Source organism: Eriocheir sinensis, chromosome 37 (assembly GCF_024679095.1).
Source record: "Eriocheir sinensis breed Jianghai 21 chromosome 37, ASM2467909v1, whole genome shotgun sequence".
Classification (NCBI taxonomy): Eukaryota; Metazoa; Arthropoda; class Malacostraca; order Decapoda; family Varunidae; genus Eriocheir; species Eriocheir sinensis.
Window position 1 is genome coordinate 13942826 of NC_066545.1, and position 20000 is coordinate 13962825.

General features: G+C 42.5%; 1 protein-coding gene across 7 annotated transcripts in view; it reads left to right on the forward strand.

Moving 5' to 3' along the window:
• The window catches only part of LOC127008293 (rap1 GTPase-activating protein 1-like), a 138371-nt gene that overhangs the window by 33394 nt on the left and 84977 nt on the right, over positions 1-20000 (forward strand). For 5 of the 7 annotated variants that reach the window (XR_007761001.1, XR_007761000.1, XM_050880098.1 and 2 more), the window contains 2 exons: positions 1549-1612; positions 7840-7950. Coding sequence is in view for 5 of the 7 variants with exons in the window: in XM_050880098.1 (XP_050736055.1) it covers positions 1549-1612; positions 7840-7950 (175 nt within the window). In the remaining 2 variants the exon portion in view is untranslated. The remainder of the gene's footprint in view (positions 1-1548; positions 1613-7839; positions 7951-20000) is intronic. The other 2 variants (XM_050880101.1, XM_050880102.1) reach the window with 1 other exon arrangement.

Sequence of the window (20000 nt, forward strand, 5' to 3'; positions counted from 1 at the left end):
GGGAAGGGAGAAAGGAGGGAGACACTATTGAGGCTTATTATAGAGCATTGAAGAGAGAGAGAGAGAGAGAGAGAGAGAGAGAGAGAGAGAGAGAGAGAGAGAGAGAGAGAGAGAGAGAGAGAGAGAGAGAGAGAGAGAGAGAGAGAGAGAGAGAGAGAGAGAGAGAATTTGCCAGGCAGAATAAGAAACAGACTCAAGTAGGAAGGGAGGAGATAAAAGAGGAGAAGGAGGAGGAGAAGCAGAAGAAGAAGAAGAAGAAGAAGAAGAAGAAGAAGAAGAAGAAGGAGGAGGAGGAGGAAGAGGAGGAAGAGGAAGGTTTACAAATGATGATGATGATGATAGTGTGAATAAGATCAAACGGATGGTATGTGAGTGTGTGTGTGTGTGTGTGTGTGTGTGTGTGTGTGTGTGTGTGTGTGTGTGTGTGTATGAATGGTAATGAGTGAGTGATGTGTTGTGGTGATGTAATGGTGATGACCCAGGACGCTTCATCACCACCACCACCACCACCATATCACCACCAATCATCACCAATCACCGCGGTATGCAGGAACAGGAAATCCATCATCACCTTTTTTTTCTTTTATTTTTTGTGACGTTGCGTGTGTTACCTCATCCACGTGTGTGTGTGTGTGTGTGTGTGTGTGTGTGTGTGTGTGTGTGTGTGTTTGCAACCTACCGGAGGACTGACAGGAAAGTGTGAAGCTTATTTGTGCATGTGCGTGTGTTTGTGTGTGTGTTCATGTGCGTGTGTTTGTGTACGTGTGTGTGTGCGGTAACCTGAGGCGCTGGTATATATGTGTGTGCATGTGCGTGTGTGTGCGTGTGTGCGTGTGGGGCATCCTGGTGACAGTGACTCTGCTGCCATGACCACTACCGCTGTCCCTGAGGCGTTTGGGGGGGCAAGGGGGCGGGGGGAGTGGGGGGTAAGGTGCGGTGAAGGGGGGCGGGGGAAAGGGGGCCAAGGAGGTAGGCTTTTGCACACTATGTCACTCCGCTGTGTTCTTGGTGTGTGGATGGAACGTGCAGGCAGCCAAGAGTTTCAACCCTGCCCCTGAACATTAATATACATAACTCATACGAAAACAAACAAAAATAAATAATAATAATAATCCCTAATGTTACAGTTTGTCACGTTGTTTTTCTCTAGTTTTCATTCATTCTTTTTCTCCTTTCGGTCTTGCATTGATGTCCGATATGCTTTTTTTCTTTAAGTATGCGCAATGTAGTTGGCCACATCCATTTATCTTTTGTTTTTATATTTTTTTTCTTCTGTGAGTTATTGATGTTTTCTTTTTTTATTCTCCAACTGCTTAGTACTCTCATTTGATCAGTATTCTTTTAGTACAGTTGTCATATTCCCTTCTATCTTACTTTCATTCATTTTTACTCTTCCTCTGTCCGTTATTGATGTTTTTTTTCTACTAACTATTTTAGGCATACATTTGATCAATATTCTCTCTAAGCACAGTTTGTCACGCCCATTCTCCACTACTACTACTACTACTACTACTACCACCACTAACGTTATTTTTATCATTGTTGCAGGACCAAGGGCGTGGATGGGACTCATTATCTGCCTCGAGGATCAGCGTTGGATGACAGGATGCGGGTGAGTAAAAAAACAAACAAAAAAATTATATCCACGTTAACTTCCAAAATAAGCTCCCACGCCCTTCCCTATCCTCCCTTTGTGTGTGTGTGTGTGTGTGTGTGTGTGTGTGTGTGTGTATGCTGAGAAAGGTTAAAACACACTATTGAATGCTGGAATACTACTACTACTACTACTACTATTACGACTACTACTATTACTGTCATTGATATTACTACTGCTGTCACGTCACACACACACACACACACACACACACACATAAATCGTCCACATACCACACTAATTTTCAACAAACAGTGCGAGTCGTTTTCCTGTGTACGTGTGTGTGTGTGTGTGTGTGTGTGTGTGTGTGTGTGTGTGTGTGTGTGTGTGTGTAGCCATCAATCAAATCAGTGAGTGTTTACGTGTGTGTGTTTTGTGTGTGTGTGGTTACGGCGTGGCCAAAGTCGGGGCGCTCGTTTTTTAGTTTCGTCTCCCCTTCAAATTGGCCTCGGGAGCTCCATTTCCGGGCCGTAGAAGGTGGGCGCCGCGGGGCAGACTTAACTAATATGACGGTAATTTACTTTCCCCGCTGTAATTCCTGCTCTGCCATCCCTCATCCTGCGCTGCGCCTACGGACACCCTTTTAGAAACTCCTATTATGCACTAGAACGCTACGCAGTGACTATAAAACATCCTAAAACAAGTTAAACCTCACCATATGTTACACTTTTAGGGGCATTCATAGTTGTGTTCGGGTGGTATCTCTTTGCGTTTCACCTATGGACACCCCTTTAGAAACACTATTATGCACTAGAACGCTACGCAATGACTATAAAACAACCCAAAACAAGTTGCAGTCCACCATATGTGATCTAGTTTAGCGGTTTTCGTAATGGTGGTAATGGGGTGGTTGGGTTGGCTATTTCCATGACGTTACGCTATATTGATCACCGTGACGTCATGGATAAGAGGAATAGGTGTAGAAGAGCAGCTTAGATCGTATCGTAACCTGATAATCCTTCCGTACGTACGATAACCTTGTCAGTCCTCCCACTACTGTACAACGTTTTCATCTCGGTATTGTCAAACGCTTCCACCTCCCACATACACTATTTCCAAAGGCCGAAAACTACATCACTTGGGTTCTAATGCGTGTTTCTTTAGGCTCAGGGTGCAGAAGAAGGGTCAGTCTACCACTAGGGGCATAAAACTACCGCTGGAAATGCTTAAAACTCCTACGAAATCCTTGTCAAATACGGGATGTTGGGTGACGATGTGTTAAGAGTGCACCCAGCGAGCTCCTGCCCTCTGCCCCGCCCACTTAGAAGAGGTCGGGGTCCGTGGAGGTCACATAGGCCGCGGACACGTCTACGAGAGGCATGGCAAGGGTACAGGGGCATGGGGAGAGGGAGGAAGAGGAAGGGGACGGGGTGATGCTCTCTCTCCCCTCTTCTCTCCGTCCCTCTCCCTCTCTGCAATGTGTTTACCTTAGTCTTACGTCAGGCAGCGCTGGGCGGTACTGACACAAAACTTTCCCTTCCTATGAATAGAAAATGCGCGAATATGATGCAAGATAACTTAATTTTCCTGCATTTCCTCTCGCCCTAATGAACTTTACCCGCCATAAAGGTTTAGACTATGCCATACACTTGTGCTTATATAGAGATACGTAAAGGAATAGCGACTGGTAAGTGAGATAGAGCTTTGTAAAGAGAGACAGATGGAAAGCAAGGGAGAGGGAGGAAGGGGAGGAGAGAGAGGATGAGTAGGGATGCACTGGAGGGAGAGAGGGAGGGAAGGGGAGATAAAGGGAGGGAGAGGGGGAGAGAAAGAGGGCTGGTGATCATATTAGGGAGTGTTGTGAGGGCGTAAGGGCGGGGAGAGGACGGAAGGAAGAGTGTGATCGGGGTGGTGTCACGATCGGGGTGTGAAAAGTGTTACCAGATATAAAAGAAAACTTATATATGGTGATTGGTTGTGATGATGGTAGTGGTGATGATGGTGATGTATGTCACCGTTGTACCACTGCCCTAGCAACGTAAGGTAAGGAAAGCTGTGTGTGTGTGTGTGTGTGTGTGTGTGTGTGTGTGTGCAAATAAGTCTTGTGCCTAAAATGGTCAAAATTGTGATGGTTGTGTTGTACCGTAATAATAGTAGTAGTAGTAGTGGTAGTAGTAGTAGTAGTAGTAGTAGTAGTAGTAGTAGTAGTAGTAGTGAGGTTATGCAGATGGTTTCAAATATAGTTCTTAGAAAAATATATATTGTTAATCATGTTTTTTATAATAAGGTAATGATGACCAATAAAGACATGATAGTGATGATGGTGGAGGTGGTGACAGTGGTGATGAAGGTTTTAGTTAATAATGATCAAACTTTAAATGTTGATGAGTTTATTGCACTGTTGCCATGGTGGTGGTGAGGGCGGTGGTGGTGAGGGTGCTGGCCGATACTTGATACTGATAACGCGGTGGTGGTGGTGGTGGTGGTGATGCTGGTGGTGGAGGGGGAGGTGGTGATACGGGTGCTAGTGTTTATTGGTGCATAGTGGTGGTGATGGTGGTGATGACTTTAGCAGTGGTGGTGGTGATGGTGTTTTAGTAAGTGGTGATGAGGAGGGTGTTGGTGATGATGGTGATGATATTGGTGATGGTAGGAGTAGTAGCAGTGGTAGTAATGGTGATGGTGGAGATGGTGGTGATGACATTGGTGGTGGTGATGGTGTTAATAGCAGTAGTAATGGTATAGGTAATTGTGGTAAGGTTAGTAGTAGTGGTGATGTTAGTGATGATGGTGGTGGTGGTGATGTGAGTACTGATAATATATGTGATGGCAGAAATAGTAGTGTTGGTATTTGTGTTTGGTGATGATGGTAAGGTCGGTGATGATGGTAGCGGTGGTGATGATGGTAGCGGCGGTGGTGGTGGTGGAGGGGCAGTACCGTTCGGAGTCCTGTTAGGCGTAATTACAGGTGTGGTTGTTTCACTGTATGGCCTCAGGTGATCGACAGTGAAAGCCGGTGGTGGTGGTGATGGTGGTGGTGAGGCTGGAATGGGAATGCAATATGGTGGTGGTGGTGGTGATGATAGAACGTGGTATTGGTGATGATGGGAACGGGAGAGTGATGTGGTGTTGATGGTGATGACGGGGATGATGGGAGGGAATGGTGTCGTTATAGTGGTGAAAATGGTGATGATATGGTACTGTAGAATCGTGGTAGTGATGTAATTAGGAAGTGGGGGCAATATGGTGATGAAAAAGTGATGATGATGATGATGACAAGACAGGGAGTGACATACCTACCCAAGAACTGTGTCACATACCACCACAGTCACCACCACCACCACCACCACCACCATAAAAAAAAAGTTCAGGTGTTCTAAATATAATGTGTAGGTCACGTGATAGGAGGAAAGGTATGCTTGGGGCAGGAGGCAAGAGGAGGAGGAGGAGGAGGAGGAGGAGAAGGAATGTAGTACTGGAGAGATGAAGGAGGAAGCAGAGGAAGAAGGAACGACGAAGGAGGTATATAACGGAATGGAGGAGGAGGAGGAGGAGGAGGAGGAGGAGAGAAGGAATGCAGTAGCGAAGCGGAGGAAGAACAGGAAGTAAAGGAATATAGGTAGGAAGAGAGAGAGAGAGAGAGAGAGAGAGAGAGAGAGAGAGAGAGAGAGAGAGAGAGAGAGAGAGAGGAAGGAAGAAAGGAAGAAAAAAAAAAGAGAAAGAAAGAAGGGAGAAGAAATAAGTTACCATTAAACGTAGAAGAGAAAGACAAAGAAGAAAGAGGAAAGGGAGGAGGGAAAGGAAAAAAGAAGAAAGGGAGGAGACAAATTGATATAAAACTGAGAGGAAGAGGAGGAAGAAGAGGAGGAGGAGAAGAAAAAAAGTAAAACAAAAGGAGAACAAAATAAAGGAAGGGAGGGAGGGAAAAAAAAGACTAGTTATATAAAAAGGAGGAGGAGGAGGAGGACAGGTGATCAAATTAGGTCAGGTGTGTGCGTGACCTAGGGAGCCCGATAGAGTTAGGTCACCTCGGGATCATTTTGGGGTCACTGGGTCACTAAGGGAGGTCACCTGGGCTTATAGTGTGACCTTGACCTCGAAGACTGATTTATTTGTTATTTTTTTGTTAGTTTATTTATTTGTGTTGTTTGTGGTTGTTTATGGATATGTTGCTTTGTGTGTGTGTGTGTGTCAGAGGTAAAGAAATATATAATCAAGAGAAAAAAGAAAGAAAAGAAAGAAAGAGAGAAATGGAGGCAATGTAATCTAATCCCCTCTCACACGTCCGATCCTCCATGTAAATAGGATCTGATTCCACCACCACCATCACCACCACCACCACCACCACCCAACCATATGTTACCTAAGACCTGGACTCCTTCCCTTCCCCTTCCTCTCCCTTCCCTTCTCACCTAGTTTTCCTTCGTCTCCTTTCCTCATCCTTTCCCCTTTCCCTTTCCCTTCCCTTCCCTTCCTCTCCCACCCCTTCCCTCCCTTTCCCTTCCCTCTTATATTCCCTCTCCTTTCCTTTTCACTTTCCCTTTCCCTCCCCCTTTTCCTCTCTCTCTCTCCTTTAGTTTCTCTATTTCTTTTCTTTCCCTTCCCTTCACTTCCTTTCACTTCTCTTTTTTCTTTCTTTTTTTTTCATATACTTACCCTCGTTTTTCCTCTCCATTTATACTCTAGCTCCTCCTCCTCCTCCTCCTCCTCCTCCTCCTCCTCCTCCTCCTCCTCCATGCATGAAGCTCACCACAACATTACAATCACCATTACCTCAAGTTATCTCACCTCTCCTTCCTTCCTTCCCTTCCTCCCTCCTTCCACCTTGTCTTTCTTCCTTCCTTCCCCTCTCTTCACCCTGCTTTGCCGTTCCCACCCGCTCACTTTCCTTCCGTCCTTCCTTCCTCCCTCACCTATCCTTTCTCTCCTCGCTCTTCTTAATTCCCTCTTTCTACCCTGCTATCCTTCTTTCCTTCTTCCCTTTCTTTTTCCCATTTCCCTTTCCTCCCTTCTTCCTTCTTGCCTGTCTCACCCTCCAACCTTCTGTCCTTCCTTTCCTCGTTCCCTCCCTCCCTCTCGCCATCCTTTCCTCCTTCCCTTTTTCCTTTCACCACAAGCGGAGTTGCATGACCGAGCATCTGCAAAGGGAGCTGCTTCTTGTATATATTAGTGTTACCCGTTACTATTTTTTGGTGTATACATGTTCTTTGATTTCCCGTTTTCTTATGTTTTATTTGTCAATGTAGTATGTTTATTTTTATAGAATATTTTTAGTTAATTTTTTTCTGTGCCTGCCTTGTTTTTCATGTTATATTTATGTTGTTAATGTAGAGTTTTTTGTGTGTTGCTCTTTTTTTTTAACTACATGTCCATATCTCCCGAGGTAATGGTTTCTCACAAGTAACCGATAGACCTAGTTTGAATAGTAAACACCTCCACTATACCACCCTCACTAATAACAACAACACTAAACTAAACCCACAGCATTAAATAAAACAACACTATCACTAAATACAATCACCACAATCACCAGTCAGCATCCATATCAACAAAAGAACACATACAGCTCCTACACACACACGATAGCATCATATCCAATACCGACACACACCATAGACACCCTCCGTAGTAAGAGAGTAAGAGAAAAAGAAAAAACGAAGAGATGAAAAAGAAAGGAAGGAAGGGAGGAAGGAAGGAAGACCCCATTTATACAACAGAGCTCAAATCATGGGTACACACAAGGGCGCTCTTCCTCCTTCTTCCTTCTTCCTTCTTTCTTCCTTGATATCGCCTTCCATTGCACCGCCCACGCACTAACAAAACCCATATCCCCAACGTTATTAGTACTTAGTGTTATTTCCTATTACCAGCACCACCAACACCATTAGTAACACCACCACCACCAAAACACATACCCATTTGCCTTTAGACACACGCACCCTCCCATACGCACTAACAAAACCCATATCGCCAGCGTTACTAGTTCTAAGTGTTATTTCCTATTACCAGCACCACCAACAGCATCGGTAACAACAACAACACCAAAACACACCTATTTGCCTTTAAATACTCACGCACACCCATCAACACCCTCCCACACGCACTAACAACACCCATAGCGAACCCGTACACCCACCCAGTAGCTTCATTAGCCTCTAGATACTGACACACAGCAATGATCAGCCTCCCGTAGCGGCACCCACACTAGTAACCCCCCTCCTCGCCTCTCCCTTCGCCGCCTGCAGGCTGAGGTGTCCGGGGACCAAATGCTGGACCTCCTCGAGAAGATGGCCAAGTACCGCATTGATGACCAGAGATGCTCGCTGCCACACCCCGTCCTCTACCAGTCTCAGCAGGTGTGTGGGTGTGGGTGTGGGTGGGTGGGGTGTGGGTGAGGGGTTGTAAGAGAGAGAGAGGAAGGTTGTGTGTGTTTGTATGTGTGTGTAGGGTGGGGGGAGATAATAAGGTATGTGTGTGTGTGTGTGTGTGTGTGTGTGTGTGTGTGTGTGTGTGTGTGTGTGCTTTTATTTTCGTATGCATTTTTTGTCAGGTAAGTGATTATTATATTCTGTTCATTATGTTTTATTATTCGTTTTATTTGTGTTTGTTTTTGTGTTTCTTTTGCAGGTGAATGAGTCTTTTGTTTTGCTTTGTTGTTATTATTGTTTTCTTGTTTTGTGTGTGTTGCGTTATTATTTTTTCCGTTGTTTTGAATGGATGGATGGAACTGCGCATCACTGTTTTTATTATGACCGTTGTTTTTTGTGTTGCTGCTGTGTTTGTGTTGCTATCATCATCATCCCGGAGGTGGTGTTGATGTTGTTTGCGGCTCCACGTGAATTACTGCTCTCCACGTAATCACTCAAGCCTTTCTCTGCCTGCCAAGTGTTACGTAGTGATGGGTGATGGTGTGTACAGTTGAGTTTGACGAGCGTGACTTGCGGAAAACATTGTTACGTATATCTAAGCCTCTTTCGTCACACCAACACACCATTAATTTGTTTGCTCATATGCGTTTCCTTTCTCGGTTCTCTCACATACGTTGTTCTGTATGACACGATCCCAGACTCAACAATCCACGGACGTAACTCATGTAAATATATGGTAGACCTTCGACTGGACCGTTTTCTTCGTCGTCATGTTATGCTTAGTCACCCATTCAACATTGCCGTTTTCTTCATACGCAAAGTGAAATAGAAAACGAAATATCTAATGGGAGGCTAAAGTAAATTGAGATTTATGAGTAAACTTGTAAATGGAACTATCTTTGAAGAGTATAAGTCAATCAGATGCTGAAATGTTGACGTTATGGCAGTGGGTGACGGGAGGAGATGAAAGAAGGAGGGGAAGGAAGAAATGTGGATATGAAGGAAGGAGGAAAAATTATAGCGGCGACATCTTGCCTGGCTCATGCTGCCCCCCGGAGTTTATCTTTAAGTCTGTCTTTTGAGAGGGAATCTAGAGTCTGGGTTTATAGGTGGTCTTCAGGAGAGCATGTGGATAGTCTCAGAAGAGCTCGAACCCGCGGCGCCGGTAAGCAAACCACTCAGCCACCTCTTCCCCTAGTAGATAGACAAGGAAATCATAGGAATCTAGAGTCTGGGTTTATAGGTGGTCTTCAGGAGAGCATGTGGATAGTCTCAGCAGAACTCGAACCCGCGGCGCCGGCAAGCAAACCACTCAGCCACCGCTTCCCCTAGTAGATAGACAAGGAAATCATAGGAATCTAAGGTCTATAAGGATTCTAGGAGGCCTTGGCAGAGTGAGCATCGCCCGGAGCGGATCCTGTACCGTGCCATCCGTCAAAGGCCCCTTCCAAGAATCATCCTATCGAAGAAAACGAGGAAACGTGAACGAGATATCAGCGTAGACTATTATTTTTTTCCCCTTACCTCGCTCATTCCTTTTGTCTCTCTACCAGGAACTTTACCGGGAAATACTGGCGTTAACAAAGCGTGTAAATCCTACCCCTACCCCCTTCCCCCCTACCGCAGGCGATGTGTCTATGCCGAGAAGGGAAGCAGCGAGGCGAGGGGAAAAAAGGGAAACGACCTGAGAGAGAAAGAAAAACGTGAGGGGATGAAAGTCAGTCAGTCAGAAAGTCAGTCAGTCAGAAAGTCAGTCAGTCAGAAAGTCAGCCACGTGCAGTTGTTTTCGTATTACAGTCAAGGAGAGAGAAAGACGGTTAAGTTAGATGAGAAATAGAAGGAATGGTCAAAAAATGGTGTACCTCTGAAGAAAAACTGATGACCTTTTGTAAGTGTTTGTTTTGATGTGAAAAAGAAGAGAAGGAAGAGAAAAAGGAGGAGGCGATAAAGAGAAGGAAGAGGAGGAGAACGAAGAGGAGGAAAATTAAATATGTGAGGTAAAGAGAAAAGGAGGAGGAGAAGGAAAGAAGACGAGAAGTTAAGGAAGAGAAGAGGAGGAGGAGAAAAGTTAAATATAAGGTAAAGAGAATGGAAGAAGGAGAATGAGGAGCGGGAGAATTGGAGGAGGAAAGTTGAATCTGTAAAATAAAAAGAAAAGAAGATGGAGAGGGAGGATAAAAAGAGGAAGAGGAAGAAGAAGAAAGCAGCGTATGTAAAGAAAAAGAAAATATTAACGAAAAGAAGGTCAAAATCAAGGTGTGTCATAGATTTTTAATGATGTGAATAAGAAAAAGGTGAACAGAAATAGATAAATAAAGAAGTAAATAATCAAAACAATATGAAAAGCGAAGACAAGGACAAGGACGCGGAAAAAGAAAGACGAATATATATACAGAAAAAAGAAAATGAAGAATGTCAGAAAATAATTGCGTTGAAGGTTAATGATGATGGCAGTAATATAAAGTTTAATGAGTAAATAGATAAATACTTAAATAAATAACTTAGTGGAGCAGAACATTAGACTAAAACATTTCATAAGGAGGGAAACATGACAACCAACAGATGGGCTTAATTAGTTTCCCTCCTCCTCCTCTTCCTCCTCCTCCTCCTCCTCTTCCTCCTCGTTCCCGGAAGAGCTTGAACGTAACATCTGGAAGGGACTTAAGTTTACAGTCGGTCAGTTTGTTCATTTGTCTGTCAGTCACAATAATTTACACGCTGTGGATTTCTGAGAGAGAGAGAGAGAGAGAGAGAGAGAGAGAGAGAGACAGTCATTATTCTTACCTGGTCTAAATGCACACCTGTAAAGTTAATGAGTTAGTGATTAAGTAATGTAATAATCAACAGTTAACTTCTCCTCCTCCTCCTCCTCCTACTACTACTACTACTACTACTACTACTACTACTACTACTACTACTACTACTACTACTACTACTACTACTACTACTACTACTACTACTACTACTACTGTTGACATTTGCATATTGCTCTTTTTTTTGGGGGGGGAGGAAGGGGGGCAAAACCAGATGCTTAGATACTTGTGTGTGTGTGTGTGTGTGTGTGTGTGTGTGTGTGTGTGTGTGTGTGTGTGTGTGTGGCGCCGAGGGTCTGGCGCCAAGCAGGTTCATGGCAAGGAGGAACAAATAATGGCGCTCTCTTCTTCCTCCTCCTCCTCCTCTTTCTTCTCATTCTCATTTTCCTGATTCTGTTTGTCTTCTCATACACTTTATTGCCAATATTTGTCATTGTCTTCCTCCTCCTCCTCCTCCTCCTCCTCCTCCTCCTCCTCCTCCTCTTCCTGTATGTATAAATGATGTTACATAAACGTCGACCTTCAGTTTAGAGAGAGAGAGAGAGAGATGACCTCCTCAATTAATGGACCACTCTTTAACTGGAAGGACACTAATTGTTTTGGCGTCTCTCTCTCTCTCTCTCTTCCTGAATACTTAATGGCGTGAATAATTTAAAGAAACACGTAAAAGTAAATAAAGAAAAGAGAAAGGAAAAGAAAAAAAGAAAGAAAAATAGAAAAATGTAAATCAGATTGCATAATTTTTTTTCTTCTTCTTATTTTTTCTTATTTTTCTTCTTTGTCTTCTTATTTTTCTTCTTATTCTTCTTCCGCTTCCTCGTTTTCTTATTTTCCTTTTTTTTCATGCAGGTCATTTTCGAATTGTCCTTCTTCCACCTATTTCCATTTCTATTTCTCCTCTTTCTCTTCCTCTATCTTTTTTTTCCTCTCCTTACTTTCCTCAACATCCCCTCTTCATTTCCCTTCCTTTCCCTCCCCATTTCTATTTATCTCCTTTCCTTTTTCTCTTCCTTTCCTTTCCTCTTCACTTTCCTCAACCTGCTTTCTACATTTTCTCTTCCCCCTCCTTTCATTTTCTCTCTCCCCATCTCCTCTCACTCCCTCCTTCCCTCTCTCTCTCCCCCCTCTCTCTCCTTCCCTCTCTCTCCCTTTTGACCTTTCTCTCCTTACCTTACATTCCCCTCACATGCCTTACCTTAATTAATTCCTACCTTTCCCCTTTCTCACCTTTCCTTACGTCTTCCCCTTCCCCTTCTCACCTTCCTCGTAGTTTCTCCTTTCATTCCTCTTCCCCTTTTATTAACTTTTCCTATTTATCCATTTTCATTGCGTTTCCTTCCTTATTCTTTTTCTTTTCAACCCCTTTCCCATTTTCTTGTTTCTGTTTCCCATTTTCTTTATTTTTCTTCTCTCCTTATTAATAACTTTACTCTAGTACCCCCTTGCTTCTCATTCTCCTCCTCCTCCTCCTCCTTCTCCTCCTTTCTTTTCTTTCTCTTTTCCTTTTTCTTTTTCTTTTTTTTTCATTTTCATCATCTTCCTATTCTTATTTATCTTCCTCCTCTCTTCGTTTTCCTTCCCTTCCTTCTATGTTCTTATCTCCAACTTCCTCTTCTACCTCCCTCCTCCTCCTCTTCTTCTTTCTCCTCCTCCTCCTCCTCCTCCTCCTCCTCCTAGTTGCCCAGAGTAAGACCCCCAGAAAACAATAAGTCACCCCTTTAAATTAATATATGTATATGTGACCCGTTTTCTCTCTCCCTCGAGGGTGTCCTAAAGCAGCCGTGACCCCGTTTTCTGAGTGACGGTGCGACAATGCGATCACGGGGGAACTTATTTAATTAGGGAAAGAGAGAGAGAGAGAGAGAGAGAGAGAGAGAGAGAGAGAGAGAGAGAGAGAGAGAGAATGTACTATTGATATGGAAGAATGGGAAGAGAAAAAAGGAGGTGAAAATAATCAAGAAAGAGTGGAGGAGGGAAGGAAGGAAAGGATGAGAAGTGGAATGAATGAAGGAAGGAAAGGAAAGGAATGAGAAGTGGAAGAAAGGAACGGACGAAGGAGAAAAATATATATGTGATGAAGGAGGAAAGAAAGATAACGAAGGGAAGAATAGGAGAAGGAAACGACGAAGAAAGATTTAGATAGAAAAGCATAAGAAAGAGAGAAATAGGAGGAAAAGCAACATAAGAAGAAAGAAGAAAGAAGTGGACTAAATACTGGAGAAACGAAAGAAAGATGAAGAGAGAGAGAGAGAGAGAGAGAGAGAGAGAGAGAGAGAGAGAGAGAGAGAGAGAGAGAGAGAGAGAGAGAGACTACAGTTATAAAAGGGAAAAAGAAAAAGGAAACATGGAAAAAAGCAATACAAGAAAAAGATGAAAAAGAGAGAAAGAAAAAAAACGAAAGAAATGGAAAGGAAAACGAAGAATGGAAAAGTGAGAAATATCATGATTGAAATATATAAAAAAAAGCAATAGATGGTAAAAAAAAACAAATAAAAAGAGAAACGAAAGAAATAAAAAGCGAAAGGGAAGCGAAGGAAAGTGAAGGACAGGTGGGAAATATTACCTCTGACTCACCTGCCACGCGCTCCCGCCTCACCTGCCCGACCTACGCTTACCTGGATGACGTCTTTAGCGCACCTGTTCCCCCCCACCTACCTACCTACCTACCTCCTTACGTACTTATGAAAAAAACTACCTACCTACCTGGGCTGAACACGTATAGATAGATAGATAGATAGACAGACAGACAGACAGACAGATAGATAGATGAATAGATAGATACATAGACAGACTGATAGATAGATTAATAAACATATAGAAGGATAGAAAGATAGATAAACACATACATATATACATACATACATATATACACTCATACATACATATATTTTTAAACATGGATAGGGACAGACAGACAAACAGACAGACAGACAGACAGACAGACGGTTGCTTCACACATCTGCAAGGAACGGAAAGGGAAAAATCGTATGAGTTAAATTTACTCTCTCTCTCTCTCTCTCTCTCTCTCTCTCTCTCTCTCTCTCTCTCTCCGTTTTCTTTTAGTACGTTTTCAATATTGTTTTAGTTTCCCTTCATTCGTTTTTCTTTTCATTTACTTATTTTCTTTGATATTTTTTTCTGGTAATCCAATCGAGCGAGTTATAGTATTTTTCGGACTAACTTCACAGGAAAAAAATATATGTGTAGAATAGAGCGAGTGAGAAAAAGAGAAAGTAAACTGATGGAAAAGGTGAGAGAAAAACTGGAATGAAAAGTCGTACGGAAGAAAAAAAAGTTTAAAAGAAAGAAAAAAAAGAAAGACAGGAGAAACGAAAACAGGAAACCAATAGAAGAAGGAGAATGACAAAGATGAATAATGAACGATGAAAAAAGGTTAAAGGAATATAGAGAATGAAGAGATATGCACGAAAGAAAAGGAGAGAAAGGAGGGAGAAAAGAGAATGAAAAAAAAGAGTGAAAATTCAGTGTACAGGTGTGCATGAGAAAGAGAAAAAAAGAAAGGAAAACGAAAATTAAAAAGAAAGGAAAAGAAAGGAAAACGAAAAAAAAGGAAAAGAAAGGGATAGAAAATGAAGGAAAAGAAAGGAAGACGAAAGAAAGAAAACAAAGAAAAAGAAAGGAAAACGAAAATTAAAAATAAAGGAAAAGAAAGGAAGACGAAAATAAAGGAAGAGAAAGGAAAAGAAAAGAAAGGAAATAAAGGAATAGAAAACAAAAGAAAGGGAAACAAAGGAAAACGAAAATAAAAAAGCTGGAAGATAAAAAAAGACTAGAAGAAAAGAAAGAAAACAAAAGAAAGGAAATCCACAACGGCATGACCCTATTTTAAAACGGTATATGACATTCAACCTTCACACCCACCCAATACATAATACAACAACAACAACAACAAGAACAGCAGCTACAACAAAGGGTATCGGGGTCAGGTCTTAACTCCCTCTGATCTTCGCTAACATGGAATCGGATTAAGTTAAAGAGTGTCGGAACAAATTCACGAGTGACGAAACCGAATTGTAAAGAAAAAGATAAAGTTGGAAGGTTTCTATTAACACTCTCTCTCTCTCTCTCTCTCTCTCTCTCTCTCTCTCTCTCTCTCTCTCTCTCTCTCTCTCTCTCTCTCTCTCTCTCTCTCTCTCTCTCTCTCTCTCTCTCTCTCTCCTTTTTTTCTTCCTTCATTTCTTCATTCACTTACTAGCTAACTCATTTTCTCTCCTCTTTTTCCCTTTTTCCTTCCTTCTTTCATTTCATTCATTTATTCATTCTCTTATTCACTCATTCATTCATTCTTCTCTTATTTCCTTCCTTCCTTCATTCATTCATTTTCTTATTAACTCATTTACACACTCACTCATTCACTCCCTTTTATTTTCCTTTCTTCTATCTTTCCTTCTTTCATTTCTTCTTTCAGTTTGTCCTTCCTTCCTTCTTTCCTTCCATTCATCCTTCACTCTTTCGTTCCTCTCCGTTTTTGCCTTCCTTCTATCTTTTTTTTCATTCTTTCTATCTTCATATCTTCTTTCCTGTATGCCTTCCCTTCCCTCTCTCCCTCCTTCCCTTCCTCCCTCCCTCCCCCACTCACTCACTCACTCATTCCCACCCTCCCTCCTTCCTTCCTTTCACTCACTCACTCCTTCCCTCCCTCTCTCCTTCCTTCCTTTCACTCACTCACTCACTCACTCACTCACTCACTGGGCTGGCTGACAATCGCGTGAAAGCAAACATTCGTCAATCAGAGAAAACAAGGAAAGTAAACAATATTAAGTTCATTTAGAGGGAGTTTTGAAGCTGATGCTGAGGGAGATCCGACCAAGTTAATCCTTCCCTCCTTCCCCTTACTCCCCTCCTCTTCCCTAACTCCCCTTCCCCCCCCTTCTTCTTCCTCCCTCTTCCCACCATCCCTCCTTTCCTTACTCCTTCCTTCCCCTCTTTCACCCACTTCCCCTTTATTTCTCTCTTCCTCTCCCTCTTCTTCCCCTCTTTCTCCATTTCTCTACTCCCTCCCCCTTTCTCTTTCTTCCTCTGTCTCCTCATCCGCGTTCTCCTTCCTCCTCTCGCATCTCTCCCTTTCCCCTTCTTTCCGTCTTCTCCTCCTCCTCCTCCTCCTCCTCCTCCTCTCCCTTCTCCTACCCCTATTTCGTCCTAAAGATTGTTAGGTGACTCGTGAAGGATAAGAGAGGGATAAAAATAGGCGAAGGGAAAAATGGAGAAGAATTAAATAATGAAAGAATAAGATAACGATGCTGTTAAGAGAAGAAGTACAAAATAGGAAAGGAAAGATGAAAATAAATACAGGAAAAGACGCGAGAAGACTAGAAAAAGAAAGGGAATGATAGAAGAAAGTCGTGAAAGATGAAAAAAATGGAGAAAATAAAAGAAATGGAAAAAATACGTGAAATATAAAGGGAAAAAAATGACAAAAAAACTGAAAATATAAAAAAGAAAACCAAAAATAATAAATCAAAAGTAATAAAAAAATAAATTAAAAAAAGCAGAAAATAAGTTAAAAGAAACGCCCCCCAAAATATTGATAAAGGAGAGAAAGAAGAAGATAAATAAAAAAATAAGAAAGGAGATAAAAGAAACAGAGAGAGAGAGAGAGAGAGAGAGAGAGAGAGAGAGAGAGACGGAGGGAAAAACATAATAGTCTGACCTGGATTTGGACACAGGTCATCGAAAACGTGTCCAGGACGGGTTGGGCAGTGTTGACTTTGGCTCTCTCTCTCTTTTTCTTTTTTTTTTCTCTCCCTCCCTCTCTCTCTCTCTCTTTCATTCTTTTTATAGCCTTGTTGCTGTTACGAGGGAGGAGGAGGACGAGGAGGAGGGGGAGGAGGACGAGGAGGAGGGGGAGGAGGACGAGGAGGAGGGGGAGGAGGACGAGGAGGAGGAGATCAGCTGGAGTGTTGCATTAAGTTAAGCTGTTGTTGTTGTTGTTGTTGTTGTTGTCTGCTTTTGTCTGTGTTATTGTTTGTTATTTCATTTCTTTTTCCTTATTTCGTATTATTCATCTTCTTTCTTGCTATTTTTTATTTATTTTATGAATAACAGACCAAGAAAGAAAGAAAGAAGGAAAGAAAAGAAAGAAAACAAGAAAGGAAGGAAGGAAGGAAGAAGATGAATGGAGATAAATGAAACCAGAGAGAGAGAGAGAGAGAGAGAGAGAGAGATACAGAGACAGAGACAGAGACAGACTTGATACCGTTGAGAAGGAGTTGGATTTCACAGGACTTTCATCTCCCGGCTAATCTTGGCAATTCCTGGAACCACTGTCTGTTGTTCTTTCCCGCCATCGAAGTAGGAGTGGGAATGGGAACGGCCTGACTTCTGGAATCGCCTGAGGAATGGGTCACAGGAATCGGCCTACTTGTTACCCTAGACCGGAATGGACTTGGAACGCGGAATGGAAGAAGGAGTTCGTTGTAGAGAGTTCGTTGTAGAGACTTTTTTTGTTATGTTTTGTTTCTGGAATCTTAATATCTTCTTGGAATCTTCTTTTTTTTTTAGTTGTACAAATGGAATCTTTTAAATTTTCTTGGAATGTTTTTTTTGTTTTTTGTTGTTGTTGTTGTATAAAGATAAAAGAATTCGTTTAGATTTTTAAGTCGGTTTTCCTTTTTCATCACCAAATCATTATACCACCTCCATCATCACCACCCTCATCACCACTTTCTCTGTCATCACCACCTTCATCACCACCACCACTATTATCACCAACATCATCACCAATTTAGATTTTTAAGTGTTTTTTTTTCTTTTTTAACACCAAATCAATATACCACCTCCATTATCATCACCTTCATCATCACTTTCTCTGTCATCACCACCTTCATCACCACCATCACCATCACACTCCACCATACGTTACATCACCACTACCACCATCACCACCACCACAATAACAGCCTTAAATCTCAACCACATCACCACCATCACCACCATCATCACCACCACCATAACACCGTGACCTCTCCACCACCACCACCACCACCACTTCGTCTTTGGCTCCACTCCAGTTCTGGGGCTCCGATGTTGCGTTCCATTTTCCGCAGTCTGTTTGTTAGTCTGTCTGTTCTTAACTCTTCTTCTTGGGCGTTTCCACTCTCTTCCTCCACTTCCTTCTCCACTTCCCCCTCTTCTTCCTCCACTTCCTCTTCCTCTTCCCGCCACTTCTTCCTCCTCTTCTGCATTTCCTTCACTTCTCAACTTCTCTACCTCCTCCTCCTCCTCCTCCTCCTCCACCTTTTTCTCCACTTCCTTCTCCTCTCCTTCCACTTCTCCACTCCTCCGCTTTTTACTCCACTTCTCCACTTCACTTCTCCCTCCACTTCTTCCTCCCTCTTCCATGTTTGTTTTCTTCTTCTTTCTCTTCTTAGTCTTCTTTTATTCTTTTTTTTCCTCTTCCATGTTCGTTTTTCCTCTTTTTTTTCTTTTTTCTGATTCTTCTAGTTCTTCTCTTTCTCTTTCCTCTTCCTTCTTACTCTCTCTCTCTCTCTCTCTCTCTCTCTCTCTCTCTCTCTCTCTCTCTCTCTCTCTCTCTCTCTCTCTCTCTCTCTCTCTCTCTCTCTCTCTCTCTCTCTCTCTCTCTCTCTCTCTCTCTCTCTCTCTCTCTCTCTCTCTCTCTCTCTCTCTCTCTCTCTCTCTCTCTCTCTCTCTCTCTCTCTCTCTCTCTCTCTCATTCCTTTCATTCTCATTATCACCGCTTTCAATCTCTCTTCTTCTTTTCTTTCTTGTTTGTTGTTGCTGTTGACCTTGACTTTACTAACCTCCCCCTCCTCCGCCTCCTCCTCCTCCTCCCCCTCCTCCTCCTCCTCCTCCTCTTCCTCCTCCTCCTTCTCCTCCCCCTCCTCCTCCCCCTGCTTTTACAGAAGGATTGCTCTTCAGAGAGAGAGAGAGAGAGAGAGAGAGAGAGAGAGAGAGAGAGAGAGAGAGACCTTGCCCTCTTTGATCCTAAGAAAATATTATTATGTCATCTTTGTGGAAAAATGGACTTTCTCTCTCTCTCTCTCTCTCTCTCTCTCTCTCTCTCTCTCTCTCTCTCTCTCTCTCTCTCTCTGATAGAAAACAAAAACAAAAAAACGTAGAATGAATGAAAGAAACAGAATAAAAAGTAATAATAACAATAAAGAAAAAAATACAATTGCTAAAAAATATAAAAATAGTAAAAATAATAAAAATAATGAGAATAAAATAATAATAAAAAGTTACCGTAAAAAAGGAACAAGAAAAAGAGAAAATGTATATGAAAAAAGTGGAAAAAACAATTGAGAGAGAGAGAGAGAGTAGCAGGTAGATGTCACGTTTTATTCGTTCTCAGAAGCCAAAAAAAATACAATATCGTGTCTCTCTCTCTCTCTCTCTCTCTCTCTCTCTCTCTCTCTCTCTCTCTCTCTCTCTCTCTCTCTCTCTCTCTCTCTCTCTCTCTCTCTTTGCAGTTTTCGGAATCCATTAAAGTTTTTTTTGTGTGTGTAACTGAGACGTGGAAGCTGTGTGTGTGTGTGTGTGTGTGTGTGTGTGTGTGTGTGTGTGTGTGTGTGTGTGCACGTGTGTTTGGAATGCAGGAAATATGCTTTTAATCCTTACTTTACTTCCTGTATGTGTGTGTGTGTGTGTGTGTGTGTGTGTGTGTGTGTGTGTGTGTGTGTGTAGTTTTATGGTTTCAGTTTCGGTGTTGCTCCTTTGTCGGTATTATTGTTGTGGTTGTTGTTGTTGTTGTTGTTGTGGTGGTGGTGGTGGTGGGGGTAGGGTTGGGAGGTAACAATCATCTCTCTTATTTTAGCTTTCCTCTGCAACATAGAGAGAGAGAGAGAGAGAGAGAGAGAGAGAGAGAGGGGGGGGGGGTAAAATATACGATATGATGTGCTTGCGGAAGTAGGAATCGAGGAGGAACAGAGAAAACAGGAGGAGGAGGAGGAGGAGGAGGAGGAGGAGGAGGAGGAGGAAGAAGAAGAACAAGAACAAGAACAAGAACATGAAAAAGAAGAGGAGAAGGAAGAGAAAAAGTAGAAGAACAAGAACAAAAAAGAGGAGAAGGAGGAGAAGGAAGAAGGAAAATATATAGAGAACGAAGAGGAGGAGGAAGAACAAAAAAAAATTAAGAAGATAAGGAACAAGAAGAGAAGAAGGGGGAGGAGGAGGAGGTGAAAAAGAAAAAGGAAAAAGAGGAAGAACAAGAACAAGAACAAATAAGAGGTGAAGGAGAAGAAGAAG